The sequence below is a fragment of the Physeter macrocephalus genome, chromosome 13 (genome assembly GCF_002837175.3).
Source record: "Physeter macrocephalus isolate SW-GA chromosome 13, ASM283717v5, whole genome shotgun sequence".
In the NCBI taxonomy this organism is placed as follows: Eukaryota; Metazoa; Chordata; class Mammalia; order Artiodactyla; family Physeteridae; genus Physeter; species Physeter macrocephalus.
In genome coordinates this window covers 3,500,804-3,527,098 of record NC_041226.1, presented here as the reverse complement: position 1 = coordinate 3,527,098, position 26,295 = coordinate 3,500,804, and the positions used below count along the sequence as shown (strand labels likewise).

At 40.1% G+C, this 26,295-nt stretch overlaps 1 protein-coding gene across 5 annotated transcripts in view; it reads right to left on the bottom strand.

The window, feature by feature from the left end:
* NUP58 (nucleoporin 58) overlaps nt 1-26,239 on the bottom strand; it is a 45,366-nt gene extending 19,127 nt beyond the window's left edge. For 2 of the 5 annotated variants that reach the window (XM_024126056.3, XM_024126057.3), the window contains exons 1-12: nt 25,916-26,238; nt 21,440-21,582; nt 17,161-17,310; nt 16,424-16,561; nt 14,633-14,743; nt 12,918-12,942; nt 11,531-11,596; nt 11,039-11,213; nt 7,620-7,699; nt 5,514-5,632; nt 5,013-5,095; nt 1,642-1,843 (exon numbers count right to left, since the gene is read on the bottom strand). In XM_024126056.3, coding sequence (XP_023981824.1) covers nt 1,642-1,843; nt 5,013-5,095; nt 5,514-5,632; nt 7,620-7,699; nt 11,039-11,213; nt 11,531-11,596; nt 12,918-12,942; nt 14,633-14,743; nt 16,424-16,561; nt 17,161-17,310; nt 21,440-21,582; nt 25,916-26,022 — 1,399 coding nt within the window. In that variant the 5' untranslated portion in view covers nt 26,023-26,238. Of the gene's footprint in view, nt 1-1,641; nt 1,844-5,012; nt 5,096-5,513; nt 5,633-7,619; nt 7,700-11,038; nt 11,214-11,530; nt 11,597-12,917; nt 12,943-14,632; nt 14,744-16,423; nt 16,562-17,160; nt 17,311-21,439; nt 21,583-25,915 lie in introns of all 5 variants that reach the window. The other 3 variants (XM_055089675.1, XM_028497925.2, XM_024126058.3) reach the window with 3 other exon arrangements.
* Nucleotides 26,240-26,295: the final 56 nt, after the last annotated feature.

The window sequence follows — 26,295 nt, the reverse complement described above, 5'->3', positions numbered from 1 at the left end:
CCCACGAGCCCAAAATGTAAGAGTGAAAACCTATAAACCTCCCGAAACTGCCTACGTAAGAAAGTGTGTAAAACAAAACTCCGACAGGTGGTTCTGCCTCAATTTTAGCTGTACACCGCGGGACATAATTAAATTCCCTTACAGCACAGCAGGTTAGTTAACTGACTTTTCTCAAGTTTTACTGATTAGAATAGAAATCCCTTACGTTTAAAGAACACTTAACCAAATCCCGCTTCTCTGATCTATTTTAGGATTAACTCTAAAAAGTAACCTGGTACTATAGTTAGTTTGATTAGCTGGGTAAATAATCATGAGAACTGATGATCGTCATTGTGGGGTTGATCTGGTATCTATCCATCCCATAATGACCTGATAAGAACCAACTCCATAGTGACTTCTTTTCCCTCTGTAACTGGAGAACGCAACCCTATACTCCAGCCAGCTAGAGAACTACTACCCAGTCCTTACGTCAGCCACTATTCACATGGGTCCAGACATGGAGTGCGCAGGGTTTGGCATAAAGCCATCATCAACCATTTACCGATGGTAAGTCAATTCTGTCATCTCCAAACGTGAAGAACAATTTTTTAAACTGCCAATAGTGAAACCCGAGAATGCTTCCCTGGTAGAGGCAGCCTGAATGCAATCTAGAGATGTACGTTTTTTACTTTTTTGTACTATAATTTACTACTGGACTATAAGGAAGTCTCAGAAACACACATGCTATAGAATAACTAATACGCACTACACAAAAATTCATGAACAAATAAAAAAAAATCAGTATCTATTAAGACTATATTTTTCTACGTCACACTTCAAGCCTGACAAAATAGGGACTGCAGGAGTAAAAAGATAAGTAATCATCTCTGAAAGACACAAGACCAAACTAAACATTGCAGAACTAGACCACAAAAATGTTTCCCTCGTAAGAAGTGAAATTAAACCAAGGACTCAAATTATCTGCTTTCCAGTGTCTCACCAGTTACTTTCATCTGCTCAGCCCCCCGGCTCACACTTCTTCACGTCTAACCCAAAGCATCTCACACCACTTTTGCCCGCTCTTGCCACTGTTCCGTCCATTTTGAAAAGGCGCAAACAATCTAGCAGGTGCCGTCTCCCAAATCTGGTTGAGAAGGGCTGTTCTCTGATCAAACAAACCTACTGATCTTCAACACACTCTCAGTCGACAGAGACACACTTCATCCTGAGTGTGGGCTCTGTAACCAGCGCAGGTGAGGAGGGCACACCGCCCGGCAGCATCAGGGACGAAAAACGCAACCTACGGCTGGTTTACCTCTGACTTTAAAACAATATACAATACAGTCACAGTTTTAGAATCTGTTGCTCTTAAATGTAATTCAGTAGTGAAACACCATGTTCTAAAGGGCATTTATAGCAATACAGCAAATAACATTAATTCACAATATTCAGTATCTAATTGATGTATAATTATTGCTAAGACTACCCTGCATTTTTATCAGGTATATGTTTATAATTGTGTCCATCACAATTTTTAGACTGTATTGGAACAGCTACTCATAGAAATTTCTTCAGTGCTAACACAAAAGGAAGACTCATAAAAATGCACATAAATGCTCTGCATGTTAACAGTAAGAAGCTATAACTTGAATGCATTCAGACCTGTAGCAGGCTGTTGCTGCTGTGTAAGTGTCGCAGCCATGGCAACGGCTGCCGCGTTTGGCATGCTGCTGAAAGGGGTGGGTCCAGTGGTGACTCTGGGCGCGTTCTGCCACTTCTTGGCTTCTGCCCGCCTGGCTTCAAACACATCCACAGCATCTCCCAAGAACATTTTCCTGTAGCCAAGGTACTGTTCTTTGAGCACCTACAGGAATGAAAAAAAGAAAAGGTTAATCAAGTTTTGTGCTGACTTGGATAATATAAGGATGAATATGATATAAGTTAGCAAAGACAGATCAAAAACACTGCCAACATTACACGCTTCATCTAACCTTCAAATCAGAAGGACATGAGTGACGGACTGGACAGTTCTATCGCACCTTTGTATACTGTCTTCCCTATTTTAGTCATATGTCTTTACGATAAACTGCCTAACATATTCTGGCTTCAGGAGGCCCCCTTTAAAATAAATTAGCTAAGCTTTTAGACAAGCAAAGTAATATCTAAAATTCCATTTTAAATATTAAATACTCCAGTTTCTCATGAAAATTTCCCCTCCAAAGGCCAAACTTTGGATAACTTTTATATTCAAAGAGCTTTAAAAAAAAAAAAAAAGCCCACTAAATATATATTTGTTAAATACCTTTTTTATCGGTATATATAAATAAATAATAAAAGGCATGGGTGACAGATACTAAAATAAGACATCACCTAAGCAGAGAGAGTTTGGAGGGTATAAAGAGGGCTCTTACGTGATCAACACTGTTTCTTTTACAATGAGAATAACTCACGTTGAGCTTATGTAACCAAACTGGGGGGAAAAGAAAAGAGAGAGTTTATAATTTCAGAGTAAGAAAGAAAAACTAACAAGTTCATAAAGTGGGCTGGATTACCCAACACGACTTTTGCCTTCATTAAGGCCATTAATAGGAAGCATTCTGTTTCACCTTAGAATTATTAAATACTTTTAAGGGTTTAGCTTAGTTTCGATCAGTTTTATACTACTTTTGAAGAGACGTAAGATTTTCATATTTCCAACCTGTTCTTAGCGGAAATTAGTAAATATGAGACTTTGGGTTTTGACAGGTATTTCCAGCATTTGAAAGCTATCGCCTCCTTCCGTGTGGACGTCAGCGTATCATGCTCCAGTCCCAAGCCTTCCCACCTCTGCAACGTGTGCAAGTGGGCCTGCCGAGAGCTAGAAACTGGGGAAATACACTCAGAAGTGGGTCTGTGACATCAGAAACCAAAGCTTACGAGAACGGATCTCCCCCAAACGCATCCTCCCTCTTTCTGTGAGATTACAAGCACATACCATGCAGCGTGTGACATCAATAGCCCATAAATTTTAGTTCTACTTCAGATAATGGGAAATAATGACCTACCTTAGAAACTTATAAAAGACATTTAGTTTAAAAAAAAAAAACCACAAAAAACTGACACCAGCCATGATCTACAGAATTAATAAAATTTACACCTAATTTTGTTAATGTTGTGAAGGCCTGGCTGATCAGGTGGCTCAAGCCTGTTTCAACAGGTTATCTGTGTTGTTGTTGTTAATAACACCACAAAAGGAACAAAAAAAAAATCTCTTATAAGAGGTGAACAAGTCTAGAAATTACAGTTTACTAAACGCAGCTTAAAATAAATGGCAAATCTGATCATGGAACATCCTTTGGTTCTTGGGATGTGTATTAAAAAAAGGAGTAGGTTGGGCTTCCCTGGTGGCGCAGTGGTTGCGCGTCCGCCTGCCGATGCAGGGGAACCGGGTTCGCGCCCCGGTCCGGGAGGATCCCACATGCCGCGGAGCGGCTGGGCCCGTGAGCCATGGCCGCTGGGCCTGCGCGTCCGGAGCCTGTGCTCCGCAACGGGAGAGGCCACAACAGAGGGAGGGCCGCATACCACAAAAAAAAAAAAGGAGTAGGTCAAAATTTCAGGTAAAGTTTATCCAACATGAACTGGAGCTTTTTGTGCAAATCTCTATCTCATTGTATTATGGCCCTGTTACCGAAAAACGTAGTTTTCAAAGCAGAGAGAAGAAACCGCCACTGAAAAAACATGTATATTTACAAATGATGTGTCTTAGATCGCCTTTAAAATACTCCAGGGAAATCAACTGTACTTCAATAAAAAAATTTTTTTAATAAAATAAAAATGTATTAATTAAAAAAAAATACTCCAGGGGAAAAAAGCATGTGTGGAGAACTGATAAAACAAGATCAGCAGGATCTTGATAATGGCCCAAGTTGGGTGGTGGGTACCTGAGCATTCATTATAGTAGTGCTCTACTTTTGTGTATTATTTGAAAACTTTCATAATAAAACTTAATGGGAAAAAACATCTGCAGAACACAGACTTCAGAGTGCCAACAGAGAATCACCTTTAGCACTTTAAAAAACTAAACACTTATTACAGACAAACTTTCAAGAGAATTTAATAAAAATTCCTCCTTTAAAACTAAATTATTTTAAAGATTTGGTTTAAAATTTTAAATGTATTAAAGCAAAAGGTCTGAAGTGTGCTATCACTTCAAAAATGGTATGATTTAAGAGGTTAACTTAAAAAAAATTCTATTACCATGAATCAAATAAAAATAAAAATAAAAATGAAAACACTGGTAATCTCCATGAAATTCTATTACAGTTAAGAATTTATTTAGACTCAGGTTTGGGTGCTTTGAATTTTAAAGGTTTTCTCTGACTATACATAACTCCAAGAAAGACTTTAATTATATTTGCTTGATTGGAAAAAGTGTATGTATATTAACATTTCACCCAAATAATTTCTAAAAATGAACATATTACACAAGGTTCAAAATATTCAGTGACAAATTATTTTATTTTTATTATTTCAATAAATAGTTTCCTGTGTTTAGAGGGGACAAATGTTGTTAGCAAGTTTTTTTATGCAGGGATCAATAAACCTTTAAAACACACATAAAATTAAAGCAGTGAGACATGATTTTGCTACTAAGACTGTTTACTTTCTACAGAAATAAACTAAAAGAGATGGAAACAACCCAATGTCCAACAGAAGACGAGGGGTTACAAAAACTACGTACACACATGCCCTGAAATCCCGCCTGACTACTAAAGATGATGGTGAAGAAGTGTGTGTATGAACGTGGAATGTGGTTCATGATGAAAAAAGTTAAAATAACAGAGTGCACAGGACACTTGAATCTTTTTTTTAAGATCTTACCCATGGTTGTGTCTGGGCATGATTTGGATTATTTTAGTTTTAGTCTTTTTCACTTACATATAATTTTACCTATTTCTGTAATAAGCATGGATACTTTTGTCCTGTGAATGAACACATAAATACTTCACTTGGGTGTAGATGTCCAGATAGACGAACAGGCAATGAGAACTTACCTTCACATTTTCATGAATAGACTGAAGTTGTGCAGCTAAAGCTACAAATGTTTGATAAATTTTCTGCATAGCCATTGACAAATCTATAAAAGAAAATCATATTATCACACAAATATGTATACGACACAATTGATATTATTTTTCTATTACTTGAGCCCAATTTTTGGTACAGTTACTGTATAGGATGAATAAACTACACCAATACTTCCATGGATGAGAGAAGACAGCAGAACAGACTGAGAGAAGGATTCCTCCATCAGTAATGTGGGGGGCGGGTGGGGTGCCCTACGACATCTGCCCATTACATCATAACAATTCATAACAAAGCATTTTATATTTATAGGAAATAAAGATCTAATCGAGGACTTTTAAGGAAATTGTCTTATGGCAGTTTAAGACAACTCCTAGTAATAATCTAGAATATCGACTATATAACAACAGCTTAAGTTAACTGAAAAAACAGTGCTATTAAAAAAAAAATTACCACGGAAAGCACGTTACCTTGAGGGGTGATATGTGAATTGTTCGCTTGGGTGGCAAGATGGTTTTCCAGTTCTTCAATCTGTTGTCTGTACTGCTGGAGCTGCACCTCAAACTGCTGAACCAGGATTCTGAAGTAGCTATACAATAACATTTACCAAGTCAGATCACAGTTTTAAAACACTGTTTCCTTTATATTCAAAATTCCAACAAAAATATGCCCCTGTTTAAGTAGGGCCTTTGAATTAGTCTGATGACATAATGTTTCTTTAAGTGACACAGGTATTATTGGAACAAAAACCCAAACTTGTAAGTTATCAAGGTATCAAAAATAGATGCACAGCCTTACTCCAATCATGAAAAAATACCAATTAATGGATAATCTACAAAATAACTTAATACTCTTCAAAAATGTCAAGGTCATCAAAGAAAAGGAAAGACTGAATAAAATGTTACAGATTGGAAGTGACTAAGGGGAAACAACTAAATCCAGTGTGAAAAGAATCCGAGAACAGAAAAAGTACATTAGTGGAAAAGACAGTAAAATTCAAATAAGTTCTGTATTTTGGTTAATATAGTACCAATGTTAATTTCTGTTCTTGATAATTATACTATGATTATGTAATATGTTAACAGTAAGGGAAGCAGGTAAGGCATATAAAAAAATTCTTTGTACTACCATTTTCCCAACTTTTCTGTAAGTCTAAAATTCAAAAGAAAAAGTTCAAAAAAACATGCAATTGTCAACTAGATTTTACAGCCAAACACTTACAGTTCTTATGTTTATAATCTGAAATACTATTGATATTTATAATCTGAAAACACTACAGTGTACTACAGAAAGAGCATGTAATTATAATCACTATTCTGATACACTTAACGAGAATGCTAGAAAGATAAAAAGGGACCTTGAGTAGCACAGAACGCAGTCTGAACCTGACCCCACAAGAAATGGGGACCTGTGAAAGCTTCTCACAGTGCAAAATCACACAAGTCAACCCATCTCAATTATCTCTGATGGCAGCAAGAAGAACAAGACAGTAGAATAAAACACTGAGGAAGTCCAGAGAAGGAGCTCATCCCATGCTAATCGGAATAAGATAACAGGAGTATCCCTGTCATTGTCCATTTCCTGATTTTGATCACTGCACTGTGGTTATGTAAGAGAATATCCTTATGTTTAAGAAATACACTCTAAAGTACTCAAGCATTAATGGGTATCATGTCTGCAAACAACTCTAACTGTCCAGGGGAAAAATGTATTTACACATATGGAGAGCAAGGAACAAAATTACAGTAATGTTAACGTGCAGGAATCGGGATGGAAGATACACGAGAATTCTTTGTTTCATTCTTGAAACTTTTTTGTAAATCTGAAATTATAATAAAAAGAAAAAAAAAAGGGTGAGGGGCCAGGAGTCAAACAGACCCCTACCACTCAGCAGCTCAGGATTCTCCTCTTCATGCCTCAGGCTCCTCATCTCTAAGACTGGAATGTGACAGCTGTGGAGGGTTTGTGGGAAAGCAGATACAGCAGGTGAAGTGCCAAGCACGCTGCGTAGCATATGGCAAGCATTTGAGAATATTAGCTATTACGCTCTTGCACAACACAGACAAGACACATACCACATGCATGGAAACCACATGAACATATACAAGCTGGGTACAGGCGGGTTTTTCAGGTTCACTTATCTACACTTTTGTAATTTTTCTTCCTGAAGATTTATTATGTATGCAAATAAAAGTTATGGAAATAAGTGAAAGAGTTAAACTATACTTAGTATGCCCTGTTTAAGGAAGGGACTATCATAAAGTATTTTTTAATTGAAAGTCCTTATGGGTATAAATATAAGTTTCTACTATATGCACAATGTAATCACATAAAATAGACCCTGTAAGTAATATGAAGTACAACTGCATAATAGTGGGTAAAAGCTCAGACCTTAGCCTTCACTTACCCTTCAATAAAATGGGGATGATATACCCTCTCAGAGTTATTACGAGAATTAAATTTAAAAATCCACATAAGGTGCCCAGACTTGCTACAAAGTAAACTAAAAATCCCTACCCTGTATACTGTTTTTACTGTTCTGCTTTTTTAAAGAGAGAAACATTTGTTTAACTTACTCAGCAGGAGCTGTATTTTCATGTTGGAGTCCAGGTGGTGTTTTCTGGGTTCTTAAAGCTATTTCAGCATTTTTTAACTCCTGATGTAACAGAGGTTAAAAAAAAGAAAAAGCCAATTAAAAGTTAGGCTAAAAATACCAACTACCTCTGGACTGAAACTTCAACAATGCCATTTCTGAAGCTTCAGATGCTGTGAGAACTTACAGATGAAGCCGCTTTACAAGGTGCTAAAACCTCCTTCCAGGCAAGACAAACTACACTTTTAACAAACCTTATAATAAATTTATGGTCTATTTTAAGAAACCATGGATTCCTGTAGGATTTGTGAAGTCAATTCATCCACAGTTAAAGACGGTGTTACTATTTTAAAATCTGTAATAATACAACTACAGAAAACACTATTTTAAAAAAGCCAGGTAGTAGTAATAACCCTGAGCTTGATGACAGCAGCAGTTAACGTTCTGGGTACGTACTTACTATGTACCAAGCCCTGTGCTACAGGCTCTCCTTCTATTATCATGGTCACGCCTCAGTAACAACTCTGTAAAGTGGGTGACGAAGTGACAGAGACATTAAGTAATTTGCCCAAAGCCACGCAGCTGGAAGACCTGAGACCTGAGTCAAGGGGCCCAATTTTTTATACCTCACACACTCAATCTCCCTTCCACTCCTCTTCAGTGCCACTCTTATCTTCCAGCCAATGGTTTTTCAAGACTCATAATGTGTCTAACCCACTTACACTCCACATTCCTATCATTTCATTGCTCCCGCAGCCTGTATTTCAACGTCTATTTATGTTTCCCTTATTTAAAAAGAAGTCTCTTATCCTAACTTTGTGTCCCCTGCAGCAACTTCCTGCCCTCATTCTACTGCCCAGCTGTGGAGTCTCTAGCGGTCTCTAACTGTCCCTTCCACCTCCGCGCTACTCTCCACCTCAGGCTTCCGTCCTGTGACTCTGGACACGGGCCCAGAGCCGGGACTGCCCAGCGCTGAGCCGCGCCTGGGTCTCACTGGCGGGGCTCCCGTAACGCTTAACGGCCTGCGGGTCCTCCAACACGCCCTCCTCCTGCCTCCGCGCCTTCCCCCGTCACCCCGTCCCTTCCTCGCGGCCTGGGAAGCACCGCCGCAGCTCTCAACTCTGAGTGTGCTACTACCGCTCCATCCTGCTCCGGAGGGGGGCTGGAAGCGCCCACTGAGCCCTCTGCACCCCGTCACACCTTGTCCCTGGAACACTTACGTGACTGCTTTAGCTCACTCTCCCTAGGATACTGTGTTTTGATCCCAAATGCCAGAGGAAGTGCTCTGCACGTAACACATGCTTAAAAAGGTTCTCTGAATTTGTGGATTCAGCAATATAACCAACGAACCACGTGGCACCTGCCCTGCCCACAGAAAACATTAACCACGCGACTTATCTGAACTCTTAAGTGGTGGCCCCCAAACGGGGCATGTAAAAGACTTTACTTCCATAAGGCTCTGGTCTTCACAATCTCAGCGCTGCTCCTTACCTCAGAATTGCTTTTATTTCCCAGAAAGGCTTTCTTTGAACAAAAGGTTTTGGATTTAATAAGATGGGTAACTCCTTCACTAAGGGAGTCAGAATGTTTCTGTTTCAACTGGCAGTTCACAGACTGTGGGTGGGGCACTAATTCCTGTGTGTCTGAAATAAGAGGAACCAGAGAGCAAGCTCCTGTGAGGTCTCCTGTAAACCTGCCTCGACTCAGCCCAGAAGCCGTCTTCCCTTAAGGCAACTCTCGGCTCCTACCCTCTTCTTTCTCAATCTTTGAGCATTTCACTTACCCCAGGAGACTCTAGTACTTTGGAGTTCTCCTTTTGTCTCTCTCTGAAAGACAAGTCTGGTTATGGGACAAGTGTCCCACAAGTGCTTGTGGATGGGACCACGCAGGATGAGAGTTACAGCGATTCCCATCCTTGTGTTCATTTTTTCCCCTTGAGTTTGCCTCCTCTATTACTTTGATAATGACCTTGTGCATATAATTTCATAAAATTTTCACACATGAAATCTAGAATTTCCTATAATGTTGAATCAGTCAAAACACTCTCCACAGTCTAAAGGCTTAAGTAACATTCTGTTCCTCCTAGGAAATACATATCTGATGATAAGGGAAGAATAAGTGGGAAGGAAACATGGGGGAATCCTTTATTCATATTTAACCACAGAATCTGTAAGTGACCAGGAAACATGAAAGCAGACAATAAAGCCTTTGAACCTTCTTTAAGTATCATAGTTTAGATTAGCTATTTTGGTAACACATTTATTAAAAATGTCACAAAGTAGTCTCCAAGAGTTGACTTAAAGACACATAAGCAGGTACAAACTTCCAGCTACAAAAATAAGTGAGTCCTGGGGATATACCTACAGCACGGTGACAACAGGTAACAATACTACACTGTACATCTGAAAGTTGCTAAGACAGTAGATCTCAAAAGTTCTCATCTGAAGAGGAAAAACAATTGTAACTATTTGTGCTTATGGGTATTAATTAGACTTCTTGTGGTCATCATTTGACAATATACACAAACACTGACTCATTATGTTGTACACCTAAAACTAATAACATTGTATGTCAATTACATTTCAATAAAAAGACACAAAGCACTTTAAAAATTTTTACTTAAAATATTATCACTTAATTTATGAAGAGCATAGCACTCTGATAAACCCATTAAAAAGGCGTATCACATAAAGTTCATTAATAGATCAGGGAAAACTTTAGGGAAAGATTTCTAGATTGCCATGTTCAGATCAAGTATACTGTATAACTGTGAAATATAAAACAAGTAAATCATCTATCATCATTCTTCCCCACTGATGTAAAGAAGATATTTTACGTTATATATTATACCACCGGAACAAGAAAAAGTAGACATTAGTGACAGAAGGTATTAGCCTCATTACCATTTTTATTAACTAAGACCTAACGAAACTAGCAAGTCACTGGAACTTAATATCTATAAAGCATGATATAATTTATATTTAACCACTGACAGATTAAAAAATGTGTTTTTCCCTCTTGTATAATATAATAGTTTAGGCAGTAGGCACGCTTATGAAACAAAGCAGTCAGGAGCATAAGCTCTAGAGTTGGATTACCAGGGTCTGAATCTATGCTCTTAGAAACAAAGCTCTGCTTTCTTGTTTGAGGTAATAACAGTACCTACCTCATAGGGCTGTTGTGAAAAATCACTAGGTTAATGTATCTAAATTGCTTAGAATACTGTCTCATACATAGTAAGCACTCAATAAAACCCAGTAACTATTACTATAGTAATTTAAAAGTATATGCGCTATACGGTTTTCTTATAGCATGTCTGTATGAAACTTCATAACTTTAAAAAGACCTATTTCTAGCTGAAAAAAAAATAAACAAAAACCCTACAATAAAATGACAGTTTACCTGAGCAGTTTCTATTTTCAATTTGTCAATATTGAGAGTGTTCCTCTGTAATCCACTGGCAGCCAATGACAAAAGCTGCTTCAGAGCTTTAATATCTTCCTGCACTTTAAGCATTGCTTTTGAAGACATTCTACTAATTTCTTCTTGGACTTGTTTTTGTTCCTTCACAAATTTCCTAAAAAAATAAATAAAACGGAGTTTTAAAAAAATACACCTTTGGTTTTATACAGAAAAAAAAGTAGGCTGGTCAGAGTTTTAAGTCCAAGTGTTTTACGAAGCAACTATTAAAAATTCACCTACAGTTCACAGAATAGCAGTTACAGAATTTTAATTCCTTTACTTATTTAATTCCATTGTCCTGCGTTCTCCCTAATTTCTAAAGGCACCACAATGCTCCCCAAGTTAAGCCGCTCAGGAGGAGGAGAGGGTCCCCCGAAACACCTCCCGGCACTCCAGTCTGATTCATCTACTGATGACACCTCACACACTTACTGCAGGTTGTCCACGTCCTGGCAGATGACAGAAGGTAGGGTCTCATCCTTCAGTGCTTTACTATCCCTAAGAAAGATGCCACAGGTGCATTAAGACCAGAGATCATAAAAAGCTGACGGCTATCTGTATATCTTCTTTGGAGAAATGTCTCTTTAGGTCTTCCATACCTATAGCTGATTCACTGTGTTGCACAGCAGAAATTAACACAACATTGTAAAGCAATTATACTCTAATAAAGATGTTAAAGAGAAGAAAGCTGACAACTGAGTTCTACAACAGTATGTGTTAAGATACAAGAAAACAGAGCAAATATTCCCCATTTACAGTCTTCTTGGATGATTTTGAAGTTCTTTATAAAGAACAATAAACTTCGTGATCTACAAAATAACTGACAATTCATCTGACATGGAGGTTTCTTTTCTAAGGAGATTGGCATCTATTATAAGTACACGTAGATCCATTTGACTAAATGTTTAAGAACAAAGTAAGAAAATACTACAGACGGGATGAAATATTAATCTAAGTTCCTCCAGCTCAAAAATTCCATGACTGACTTTTTATTCAGTTCAAAAATATTACAGCATTCACTAAAGGAAGTCTGCAGAACTTCTCACAATGAGTTGCTCACAATATTTTACAACTTCCATCTGTTCTTCAACAAAATAAGACCCAGGAGTAGCTTAAAGGATTGATGACTATTTAAGGGAGACAGGAATAAATGAAACTGGGCTGTAACGGCGGGAGCCGCAGGTCTGTACAACTTCGGGGACATAACCCTGGGCAGAGAGCAGGCTCTCGCCGCTTCCCCCTTTACGTACCAAGGCTAAAATACACACAAGATGTTTGGGAGGCGGGAGCTTCGTCATTTACTTACAAATGCTTTATTTAATGTAATAGAAATTATGTGAGAATACAACTGGCAAGCAAATCATGATCTTCGAATGTATACGTGACATACATGGAGGCTATTCTCCCTCTTCAACATCAGTGAATGGTGCTGGGACAGGAATTTATATATAAAATAAACGGTATATATAGATTTTTAATTTGTATATATAAATAAAAAGTGCTCCAAGAGTAAAGTTCCATGAGTTGTTCAACATTTACTAAGTTAGAAGACACATACATATATTTGTGTTTATTTACATTATTTGGGGAAAAGCCAACTATTTCCTAGAAAGAACTGGTTATAAATTTTCTTAAAGATCTGACCTTCCATAACCTCTCCAGAGCCTATACTTATTATTTTATTTTTGACAAAAACTTAAAAGAATTTTTCTTCTAAATACCTATAAGGTTCCATTTACTTCCAACCACACATTGGCCTATAGTTTAATAAGTAAAACTCTTTAATTAAAATATTTTAAAAGTCAAATTGTAAACTTACTCTGGTCTTGTTCCTGTTTTATCACCTAGAAAATTCAAGAAGCTTCGTGTAAAAATAGGTTATTAATCAATGTATTCCAAACACAAATTTTAAGTTAACACAAACTAAGGTATAAATAAAAACTCTTAAGGATTTCTTAGAATGCCTCTTAAACAGCATGTGATGTCACGACTTGACACAAACTCTAAACACAGCATGTTACAGACATGTTTATGTAACATAAATACAGTTATGCAGCTGATTTGCATCTATTTCTTTCAAGGGCAAGAATCTTCCTTTTTCAACCATCTTCCCTGAAAAATCTTCTTGCCTAGGAGTTTAACTCCTGAGAGCTTTATCTGACTTTTTAAGGCCCTCTTAATAGGCTGCTCCACCTGAGTAAAAAAAAAAAAATAAGTTGCTAAAACATCTAAGGCTATTTTTTGAATTATGGAGTTACTACAAAGAAAATTAAGTAAAAACAAGAGACAGGACCTTATGTTTAAAATTTTTCATTCAAAGATAAATAAATCCAAATTTTCTAAGATTAAAAGGATTTTACCAACTTTTAGATAGTAATTCACCCTTTAAAACAAGTATCTCCTACAATAAGACCCATGTCCAATTTTTAAAATCCCTATACAGATATAGGACACTGAATATTTTACAACTTCATGCATCATGCCTTTCTAAGCTCTTCCAAGCGGTCAGTGCAGCGTGTATGTACGTGCTCCAGCTGAACATGCTTTCATCAGAAACAGAATAGGTGTTGCAAAACAAAAAACAAGCAGATCACACACACACAACCACAAAAAAACTGCAAAATGAATTTGGGTTGGAAAAAAATTTTTAAAGAATATTAGGCATGCCAAGAGCACAGCAAGAAGGGCATTTTCATACTGGTTGGTGAGTAAATAAATTGGTAAAACCTTTCTGGAAAGCAATTTCACAACAGATGCCAAGAGACTCCAAAATGTCCCTCCCTATAAGCCAATGATTCAATTTCTAGGTATTTGCCCTAAGGAAATAACCCAAATATGAATAAAATTTATAATAAAAGCACACAGCATCTTCTGTGTGCCTGGCTCTCCTAAGGTTTTACAAACAGCAATCCTCGAACCAACCCCATGAAGCAGGGACTGTTATTTCCCCTATTTTACAAAGCACCGAGATAGCCTGAATAAGGTCACAGAGCCTGTGAACAGCTAAGCCAGCATCTGCAGCCAGCAAACCAGCTCCAGAGCCGACACTTAACTACCATATTATGTTGCCTCTCTCTACAAGGATACCCAATACAGTGACGCTTCCCAGAGCGAAGATGTGGAAACAAACACTAACCGCAGGATGATGGCTGACTGCATGATGACATATCCATTCATAAAACTGACATTAAGCAGCATTAAAATATTTGTAAAGAATTATGGACACTGACTAAAACTTGTGATATATTACACGAGAAAGAACAGGTTACAAAACATGTAATGGTCCCGATTTTTAAAATGCATATTAAAACACGCATTAAGACAGTTACATAAGACATATGCACATACAAATCTGAGTTGTCTACAAAAATAAAATCTTAAATGCACAACACACACAAAATTTGTGAAATATAATGCAAACTTAAAAATAATACCTTTACTATTGAATACTTAACTAACAATCTTCCAGACATAGGAATTTAAGTTCCCTCAACAGGACTGTTAGAACGTGAAATTAAGAGTAACATTACTTACTCTTTTTATCCGATGAGCTGCTAAAATCTATACCTCCAAGGCCTTCATTTCCAGCAGCTGAAGTAGCTGCTGCAGTTCCCAGAGACAGACCTAAAGCATTTTGTCCAAGTCCTACAAACAAGCCAGATGCCACTCATGAAGTTCCTCAGTCTTTATAATGACTTCCCCACTGACCAAAGCACTCAAATACATTTAAGTTGGATCCCAGATTACTTTCATTCTTGATTTAGACAAACAGTAAGATACAAGTCTACAGCATGCTTTGGACAAAGACTGATAATCTTGCTTGGATTCAATGGTATATGTAGTTTGAATGATGGGACTTTATTCATTAAAACGGCCAGAATACATCTGTTCATGGATATTTGTGGATACTCGAATTTATTTGTTGTTTTTAAACCCTCTCTATCAAAGCAGTTTTAGTTTGCATATTTTCAGGTGAATACATCTTGTCTTCCAATCATGCTTTGGAATTCTATACTTTTAAAATAATCCAGTACTGGATGTGTTAATTAACTTGATGGGGGGGAAACAACATATGCAGTCAAATCTTCATGTTGTACACTTTAAATATCTCACAATTTTATTTGTCAATTATACCTCAACAAAGCTGGGGGAAAATAAATAAAATAACCTAGCATAAATCCATAAGATTTTAGTATAATATAAAGCAAACAGTTCTACTACTAATGAAATTTAAAGAACTGATAAAGACTTGAAGTTCCAAAATCAAAATTTCACATTATCAAGTTTTTTTCCATTAAACTTAAAAAAAAAAAAAGTAGACTTCACTTATTTAAATCCTACTTCACAGACAAAAGGAACTGGAGCTAGACTCTAGTAATCTTAAGTCATCAATGTGTACCAGTGAATCAGGTAGCAAAATTTCAAAGATCCTGCACTGGTAAATCACATAAGTCCATGCATTCTCAAGCTGACACAACTGTGTTCTTTTTAGACAAGATGCTATTTACTTTTAAAACAGGAAACAGCAGGATATACTGGATAAGAGCATGGGATAAATGAAAACTGGATTTAAATCCTGACAATGTACGAAAAAACACAGCTGAATAAATGTTATGAATTTTTAAAAAATCAGTGGCACCTTTAGGTTAATATAACCATAAAGTAAGCATGGAATATTGTGTCAAAGAGCCTAAGAAAAATCAGAACAGACCTAAAAACTCAATAACAAGACACAAAAACTACCCTCTAACTCTTGTTTCTATTAGTTTTCTGTTTTGCTCCCATGGGAATCTTTGGGAAAGATGTTTAAATATTTATCCTGCAAAGAAATGTACGTTACAGTCATCTAATGATTTGGTTATTAGAAGACACCTACAAAACTGACTATAATAAAATCATTTAATACTTGTTTTTAATGTCCTGACTTCAAAGCACTCTAACACCCTTTCCTAACATCTGTAACAGAAAGCCATTCCCAGAACCCGGCTTATGAGGTCAAGTTGTGTCACGACGAATTCAGAGGCTAAACGATTCAAGACTATCCAGCTGCCGTTTATTAAAAAGACGGATTTCTCTAGAATAGTTTACTGACTCCGGAAACAGGCTCTTTCTTGCCTCCTTACCTAGTCAGTCAATGCTGAGAAAATGCATTTCTAAAATATGGCAATCATGTATGAACAACTTTATTTTATAATTCAGTTTTTACACTAAAAGGAAAACATAAAGGTTCAAGAGACCACGTGATCTGCGCAAAAGACCAAAACAAAGATAGAGTAAATTTAAACATGAATATTTACTCTTCTGGAGAGTAAATATCACAGTTACCTGATGCTGCCGTGCTTGCGCTTTGGAAAAGCGGCCCTCCCAAACCCGTCAAGGCTCCCCCTAAAGAGAGGCCTGCTGGTGCAGTGGTGGCTGCAGCTGCCGTCCCACTCAGGCTGCTCAGAGTGAATCCTGTGGACGCTATAAACAGTGAGCCCGTAAGCCCCCAAAGAGCGCAAGCATCACAGAAAACACAAGACACTTTCTTAAAAACTGATGCCACGATACACTTGGCTCTTGAGAAAAACCTACTCACTAAAGCTAACATTATACATACTTAAGAACAGAAAGAAATAATACCTTTAAAGCAAAAACCAGTGACAGGAATAAGGGCTCTGGTTAATACCAGCATGGTATCAGGTAAGTGACTCCACACAGTAACAGAGTTTTCAACCCAGGCTACCAACTCCAAGCAAGCTTTATGCAAACTCTTTACCCTTCCCTGTCACCAAAGTGCGCCTTGAAAACAACGCAGACATCAACAGTTTCACATGTGCCCTCTCACCCGCTCCCCTGCTTTGCTCTGTCAAGAGACCAACTTCCAAGAGGGCCTCTGCTGCTTTAATGCTCAAGGCTGGTCTTGACAAACCAGTAATTCAGTAGGTCAACACTGGTGAATGACTGAAATAAAAACTCTCCCAAACTGAAGTTATCTTTACCAAAGGTGGATACCTACATTCACTGACCGAGTGAAATGAGAACTCACCCAGAAAACGCCACCCTTCCCCGACACGCCTCACCTGCAGGAGTCGACGTCAGAGCGGACGAGAGCGTGAGACCGCCAGCCGAGGCAGACGTGACGGGCAGTGCAAACGGTGTGGCGGACGCCGCAGGTTTACTGAAGCCTAAGCTGAAGCCTGCCGTGGACGCAGACGTGGTGGCCGGCGGGCCTGTAAAAAAACATCCCAGCTTACCGTAGCTGCGTGTGTATTATACAGGTACCAATCAGGAGCCTAGAAGTCTACTTCTCGTAGATGGAACAAAGGTATACGTACTTATATACACGAGAGAGAAAAACCATTCACCAAATCAGGGTGCATACTAAAGATGAAAATCCAATCTATGTGGTAATACTGAAATTCAATTTCAGCCCTACCTCTAGATATACCTAAAATGGCACTTCCCCCTCCTTTCCCTTACACTCAACAGAAAAGTCTTTCTTCTCCAAGACTATTTAAAACATCTTCTCTGCTGCTTGAAATCCTCCTCCTCTGCTTCTGTGTCTGTCAGTGCCCTCCAGTCCCTTCTGTCCGTCTCCCTCCTCGGTTCACCTCTTTTTATTTTTTTAATTTATTTACTTATTTTTGGCTGCGTTGGGTCTTCGCTGTTGCGCGCGGGCTTTCTCTAGCTGCAGCGAGTGGGGGCTACTCTTTGTTCTGGCGCGTGGTCTTCTCATTGCGGTGGCTTCTCTTGTAGTGCAGCACGGGCTCTAGGTGCGCGGGCTGCAGTAGTCGTGGCACGTGGGCTCAGTAGTTGTGGCGCACGGGCTTAGTTGCTCCGTGGCACGTGGGATCTTCCCGGACCAGGGCTCAAACCCGTGTCCCCTGCGTTGGCAGGTGGATTCTTAACCACTGCACCACCAGAGAAGCCCTCGCCTCTTTTTTTAAATTGAAGTGTAGTTGATTTACAGTGATTCAGCTCTACAGCAAAGTGATTTAGTTTTATACACACACACAGTGATTTAGTCTTATACACACACACACACACACACACACACACACACACACACACACACACACATATTCCTTTTCAGGTTCTTTCCCCTTATAGGTTATTACAGATGTTGAATCTAGCTCCCTGTGCTGTACAGTAGGTCCTCGCTGTCTATCTGCTTTACACATACTAGTTGTGTATCGCTGTTCACTTCTTAAATGATACTCCCTATGGCTCCATTCTTGCTCCCTCACTTCCTGAAACATCTCACCCACTTTCACAATCTCACTATAGGTTCATGGGTGTAAATCTACACCTACCTGAGTCTCCAAAGACTAGCTCTACCTGGATGTCCCTCTGACCCCTACACACCTCCCTATAAAAAAATTCCCTAAATCACTCACGGTCAATTTGGCTGCTCAAGCCAGAAATCACAATCATCCTTGACATCCCCTCGCTCCCCTGTATTCTAGCAGTACAAGTCCTGTCAATTCTACTTCAGAGATATCCCTGGATTACAAACTAAAACCTTAGTTCAGGCCACCTCTCTCTCAAGAACTATTACAATAACCTCCACGATCAGTCTCCTCCAACCTCTAATCTACTCTTGGAATTATCTCAGTTACTTTAAAAAAGAACAGAATACTATGTTAGTGATTCCAACTTAAGGTTCCCACTAAGTCTATGCATTACTCTTTAAAATAGATTCTAAAGGCTTGGTACCCAAAAACCTTTCCTATGTGGTCCTAAGCTGCTCCGCCAATCTCCTCTTCCTACCATGCCTACCCTCAGAATCCTAAACTCCAAGAGCAAACTACCTTTCCTATTTCCCTGGATCCTTTAATGACTGGGCCTCTGCACTCTCCACTCCTGCCTGGAACAGTGCTTCCTGCCCCGCCAATCAACAACTCCTCTCCTCCTCCTCGGCCTTCCTCGTGCCCTTCCTGCGTCTCTTAGAGCACATACCAGATGATACAAGAACCCATCACCTGGCCTGCCTGCTCCCTCTGCCTCACAACAGGCTCAAGGTCTTGCTCAGGCACCCAGCGGCCCCTGACCTCATCAGGGTCCTCCACCACATTCCGCTGATACTCAACGATCAAGGCATTGTGTAGACTCACAGCCACAGCCAGGAAGTAGTAGTTACGCAAAGTTACTAAACGGAGAAATTATGAGTGACCTGCGTTTTGGCTTCTCCTGAAGGCACTCGGAGAAAAGAAGTCAGAACCTATGCTTCTGGATCATCCTTGCCACAAGTGGAAGTCCCTGCCAGAGTATCGTGCTTTGAAAACACGCGTAGGCTCTAAACTCTCAAGAGAGGATCCAACTTCTTGCCCTTGTAACCAGTCCTGTCCGAAATTTTGGTGGTAGACAGATGTGCTTTCTGTTGATAACAGGTAAGCGGCATCTAAGTGAAAAAAGTTCACCAATCTTTAATTTATTTCAATTTTAAGTTTACATTTAATTAAATTAAGTAATTTTAAGTGAGGTTCCTCACTGTCCTCTCATCCTTTCACATTATTTCCTGGCATCCCGGTCAAGGCGCTGTCACCCTGGTTACCCACATTCCCTGCAGCATATCACGATAGAGAACCACGATATTTTTGAGCTGGAAGGGAGTTCAAAAACTTTTTATTCCAACATCCTCATTTGACAGACAACTAAAAGCTGCCAGATATGACCATGTAAGGCCTCACAGTTATTTAGAGGTACAACCAGCACTTAATCCCAAGACTTCTGGCCTAAAGTTTGGTTCTTTTTTCACTAAAAGGGCTTAAATGACTGAAAAATATAAATGTGAAATAAATTTTGACAGAAAAAGACAATTCTGTATTAAAATTTTTTTTTCTGAACTAAAAAAGAATTACATAATCATCGATTTTTAAAAAAGGTCAAATACTGAAAGGTTCTTTCAAAAGTCAGTATCTATGATGTACATTCAGTTCCTTATATGTTTCTTCTATAGCCCAGCTCTGTGAGAGATTAGGAAAGAGTAGAAAAACCACAGATCTGGGATCTTCCCACAGAAATTCTTACTCGGAGTTAATCCTGTAGTTACAGCTGTTGCTATTCCTGGGGGCAAAAAGAGAAGTAAACTTTAACCATCAGTGGCAGATGGCATTCTTTTGGCCTGTAACAGGGCAAGACTTGGAATCACCCTCAGGGAGTGATAATACTGCTGGTAAGACTAACGGGTATCACAGTACCTTCCACCACAACCACTGCCTAATACAGTGTTCCTTCTATAGCACTGGTTCTCGTATCACAGGCTGTGTATAATTTGATCAATTAGGGATCAAGAGTTGTAAAATGCAAACAACTATTGCCTATAACAAAATCCGGCAAGGAGGAAAAAAAGCTAGTCCAAACAAAACACCAGCACTGTCTCAAGAGGCACGTTGGCTGGGCTCACGTTTACGCCTGCAGTTTTTCCACGGTCTCTGTATAGCTGTGGAAAGTGCTGCAGTCGAGGCTGGCTGGCAGCTCAATGCAAAAGGTGGTAACACAGACCAAGAGACTCTGAAGGGCAGAGCATAAAGGTAAATAAGGAAGTAAACTTTTAAAATGGTGGCTCCAGTGAAGCATATTTTTGGCTTATAATAACAAAATATCTGTATTTTTTTAAAAAAATTTTTATTATTGAAACGTCCACCAGAAACCTTTACCTCCTATTCTTTTCCCAGTGCAACAATCGTTTTAATAATAAAAAAATCTGAAACATCTCTTAGGAATGTAAATTATAATGTTATAGCAAAATAGGAAGCTGTCTGTCCCATATATGCTAAATTAATTAATGTCCAAATTGTAAACCTGACTCAATCTTCACCAAGATAAAACACTGCATTATATAATCTAACATAAACTTGAATTACTTTAATTCATTACTTTTAAATAGATTTATTTCCTTTAATTCTTTTTTTTTGCAGTACGCAGGCCTCTCACTGTTGTGGCCTCTCCCGTTGCGGAGCACAGGCTCCGGACGCGCAGGCTCAGCGGCCATGGCTCACGGGCCCAGCCGCTCCGCGGCATGTGGGAGCTTCCCGGACCGGGGCACGAACCCGTGTCCCCTGCATCGGCAGGCGGACTCTCAACCACCACGCCACCAGGGAAGCCCTATTTCCTTTAATTCTTAAATGTATGTGTGTGTTGTCTGTCCTTCCTTACACTGAAGTAAGTCACGGCTAATGGCTGGCCCTATCTCTGACCCTTGATCCCACATCCCTGTCTGCCTTTTCATCTCAGTATTTACCATTTTTTAGGTCTACCACCAGTGACAATCCTTGTAAAGGGAGAAGACATAGGACAGAAGCTGCAAAGAATGAATACCCCAAACCCACTCCCTGAGAATCTGACAACCCTCCTTACCTGTGTTCGTTCCTCCTAGAGTGAACCCAGTGGCAGGTTTAGATCCAAAGAGCCCGGTTCCAAAACCACCAGAAGGAGCAGATGTTGTCACTGGAGTCGCCGTGCTCCCGAGACTCCCAAAACTGAGCCCCACAGAAGGACCGCTTGTTCAGAGAAAACACAAAATAAAGTCTACTGGAGCCAATACTTACTTAAGGGGAACGCAGCTTAGCTCTTCGAGGTTAATTACTTCTCCATTTAAGCATCTCACACATCTCCACAGGATACAAAAGTAATCACAACTCACCTTCAACCAACCACGTTCAAATATTTTTCTGTTCTCTATAAAAATAAATTCACATACAAAATAATTCTTTTTTTTTTTTTTTTTTTTTTTTTTTGTGGTATGCGGGCCTGCCTCTGCTGTGGTCTCTCCCGTTGCGGAGCACAGGCTCCGGACGCGCAGGCGCAGCGGCCACGGCTCACGGGCCCAGCCGCTCCGCGGCATGTGGGATCTTCCCAGACAGGGGCGCGAACCCGGTTCCCCTGCATCGGCAGGCGGACGCGCAACCACTGCGCCACCAGGGAAGCCCCCAAAATTATTCTTAAAAAAATACAACACCAGACTTCAAGAAAAGCAGAATCTATAGCAATTAGGATTTCAGATGCCAAGGAATCATAAACAAGATCACATATATTCTGCTTTCACCTGTTTTTGTTTGAAAGCTAGTGTATTTTAAAACCGCCATAGGAAATCCTACAAATATGGACCATTTTCCTTCTGAACTATGTATGTACAATTCACACTGCTAAGCTCATTTGTTCTTCCCCGACTGCTAACATAAAGACATGCCCAGAAATAGGAAAGTTACTCGAAGCTGTCCCCACCACCTCTCTGTTGCTGTATCACCAGTCCTGGGGGTGGGCAGGAGGGACAAGAATAGATATACCCTGGCACGCGGAAGCTGCAAAGCAAAGCTACCCTCTGCAAACACCGTGTAAGATCAGCAGAAACCCTCTTCAGAGGTTCTGAAAGCTTAAGCAACTGATAATAAGAGATGTGAACAAAGTTTACAGCTTTTCAACTGTTCTTAGCAAGCTGCAGAGGCTCAAATTTGCTATCTATAAATGGTAGAACAAATTATGAAAACAAGCCAAAAAATCTTGACAATTTGACACTTCAAAAATTATGTAGGAGAGTTAAGAGAGATTACAACATGTAAAACATAATGGGAAATCCCGTTCATGCTATATATGTATCTTTATTACTTCTCTCCCTGGCCTTCCACATAGACATAAACACCATGGAGGAACCGCATGTCAGTTTTTAAAAAAAGCTTCAAAGCCTGCGGCATTTCAATGGAAGGGGCAGGCAGTAATGCTCTGGCCAGGCTACGGTACCAGCTCTCCAACGTGCTGGTACTTGTGTGACGTAACGTTTCTGGGCCTCTATTTCCTCATCAGCAAAATGGGAATAACAGTACCCACTTAAGATTTTTTGTAAAAATTTAGAGACTATGAAGGGCAAATTAACTTCACTCAATAAATGCTGTTGCTACTGTTATCATAAGGAGCACTTATAAATTCAACTAAACATGTTATGTACAAGGTTCTATGCCAGTTAATCACTGTGAGGGGAACGGAGAGGGAGGAGCTTTTTAAGGAAGGAGAACTTGAAATCAGTCATCAACACTGAGCAGGAAAAAGGAGAGGGTGCACCCTAATTGTGTCTTTCCCTACTAGCACGTGTGTACGTGCCCCTCTGTGTATAAGCACAGGGGGCTGGCAGAGCAGGGCTGCAATTGAAGCACAGATCTTTAAACAATCAACTGAACCAAAACGTATTTTTAAGAAACATTTTGCTGGCAAATTATGAAGAATCAAATTAAGGAAATGTTTATTATGCTACCCTTCCTCCCAAACAAATCAGCAATCCCATGTTTTTACTGCTATTCCATAAATACACAAAAGATATACAATGAAAGTATGTATTTTAAGACAATTAAAGTATTTAAAATTCCTTGACAATTTTAGATAAGTAAAGATACAATGAAGTGTTTCACAAGTTCATAAAGTTGAAAACATTACCAAATCAAATATATCTAAGTAAAATCTTACTTTACCAGAGAAGCAAAGGAGAAATTTCTGTGGCAGAAATATTCACTTAAAGAAAAATAAAAAGCTACCTCAGACCTAACCAATTATTGCCTCAACCAATATTATCTGCCAATTCCTCAACAAGGACATGATGCAGAAAAGCCAGCAGACCTTGCCAGATGAGGAATGGAATTGTGCCTTACCGTGGACTTGGGAGCTAACCTTACCTAGGTGCATTTACCAAAAGAACGTTAGGCCTCCAAACCAGTACTCCAATGGGAAGGTGTTAGACCGTCTCTCCTTTTATTAATTTCCCAAGCCTTTCTACAGCATGTATAAATTTTTCTAGTTTATTGCTAATAATTCATTTACTCAATCATTCAACAAGTGTTTATAAAAGCCCTGCCAGGCACTGTCACAGGGACTCGGAGTGGGAGATGAGACTCAGGCCCTGCCCTCAGGAAGTTTCCAACCAGAGTAAGAGATTTATCAATCATTCATGCATTCAACAAATACGTATCGAGCTCCACTGTGTCTCCTGGAAAACCAGCATGAAAAGATCTCCACCATCATGGAGCATAAACAAGTCAACAAAAAATGTAAGGAACTGATCCAACTGTGATAAGTGCTATGGTACAGGGTAAGGGATGGAAACCTCTCTACACTGATAGGTCAGAAAACGCTTCCTTCCAATGTAAGCACTGAGTCCCACAAGCAGGCATCAGCTCAGCACAAGAGGTCGCAGGGCAATTCCAGGCAGAGGGAACTGCCCTAAAGTGGGAAGGGGTTTGGCCTTCACCTGAGGAACTGAGAAAAAGCCCAAGTTGTGTTTTTCAAACTAAGATCAGGACCCATGAGACGAGCAAAAAACCAATTTAATAGCTCACAACCAGCATTTTAAAAAAAGGAAATGGAACAGAATAGAAAATATCAGGCCCCCCCCCCAAAAAAAGAAAATATCAAAGTGCATAGAAAATATCAAAGAGTAAGGGTAGTATCTTTCGCTGAAACTCTTTCAGTTACTTATTTGTATGCCTGTAGATGTTATTATTTTTTTTTTAGAGTTGGGTCTGGATCACTGAATTGGAGCAAACAGAAATAAGAAGATGGGCTCAGGATGTCTGAAGAGGTTCCAGACTGGGCCTTGCAGACCATGGTAAGGTTTATTTTTACTTCATTCCAAGGATAGTGGAAAATCACTGAAGGGAGGAAATGGGAATTTTTTTTTTTTTTAATCTGGCTACAACATTGTAAAAAAAAAAAGAAGTTGATGTAAAAGCAGTTGAGACAGCAACTGGGATTCCAGGGAACTAATCAAAGTAGGAGGTGATGGGAGCAGTTTTCATCTAACAGGAGGTTACTGGTTGAGAAGCTGGCAGGAATCATTAAGGATTACGATCTTCCATGTAAGCTTCAGGAGAGCAGGATTTATTTATCTTACCACCTAAAGGGGAGCCTACTACTTAGGAATGCGTTCAACAAACATTTGTTCCACGAATGACAAGAGCCTGCAACAGGGTGGTGGCCCTGGAAATGAAGCAAATGATCAGGCCTTACTGATTAACTGCACAGACTGACAGCATAGGAGCTATTAAGGAAAATTCCAGATTTCTGACTTCACTGTGTAGTCTTTGCCCACCCTACCCCCTCCCATACAGACAAAACTGGAGGGTTTTTTGCCTTGTTGATCTACCAGCTTCGAGAGCTATCTTGTAAATCATTCTAGGCACACTATTTGATTTAATGATCTCCATTTTTATCTCCAAAAGTTTGACCTCTAAAGAACAAACCTCGTATCATTAAAATGATCTTTATTTTAATTGCCTCTTTCTGGACGTCTGCTGCCCAAACTGTTATCACTTGAAGAGGTGAGGTAGCAGGCTGCACAAAGACGATGACTATGGCGCCTACATTTCACAATTTAAGTAAAAGACAATGAGAGTCAGCACAATATCCTCACCTGTGATGTACTAATTTGCATACTGTTCAAAACTACCACCAAAAAGTGCTGCAACAAGTATTTGAAACAAAAAAAAAACACAAAAGGACAGATAGGGCCCCATAAGGCACAAAAGACTTGAAAAAGCACGTTTAAAATAACCACGAAATCATTAATGTCCCAAAACGTATATCCTGCAATGGCGTCTTGTCGGGAAGAAACTTGTCATTGTCCCCCTTACAATTTCCTATGCAGTCTCCTTTTCTAAAAAGGGCTTAGATCCGACAACCTTAGCTCCACTCATCCCTCCGACACTTCACCGGGCGCCGGTATGGGCCCAGAAAAGCGGAGAAACCGCGGCCGGGCCTCCGCGTGGAAGCCGGCGCCCCCCGCCCCGGCCGCCCGCGACCCCCAGGCCGCCCGCCCCCAGCCCCGCCGGGAAGGAGGCCGCTCGCGGTTACCTAGACGCCGCGGTTCCGAAGGAGAAACCGCCGCCCGTGCCGCTCCCGCTGGCGGCCACGGTGGAGGAGCCCAGCGTGCTGCTTCCGAAGGAGAACCCCGCGGACATGGCTGCGGGCTCGGCGCGGTCGGCAAGTAATGGCTCGGCTCGCCGCTCCCGCCTCAAGGCCCAAGCGGGCCGGGCAGCATCGCTCCCGCCCAGCCGCGACCTTCCGCGAACGCGGAGCCCAGCGGACGCGAAGACCGCCCCGAGGGTGTGGAGATGTCGCAGCGCAAGTACACCGCGGGCGCCCGCACGCACCTCCGGGAGCACGACCGCCACCCAGAGGCCGCTGGGAGTGGGCGGGGCCGGCGGCCACGCAGGGGCCGCTGGGATGGGGAG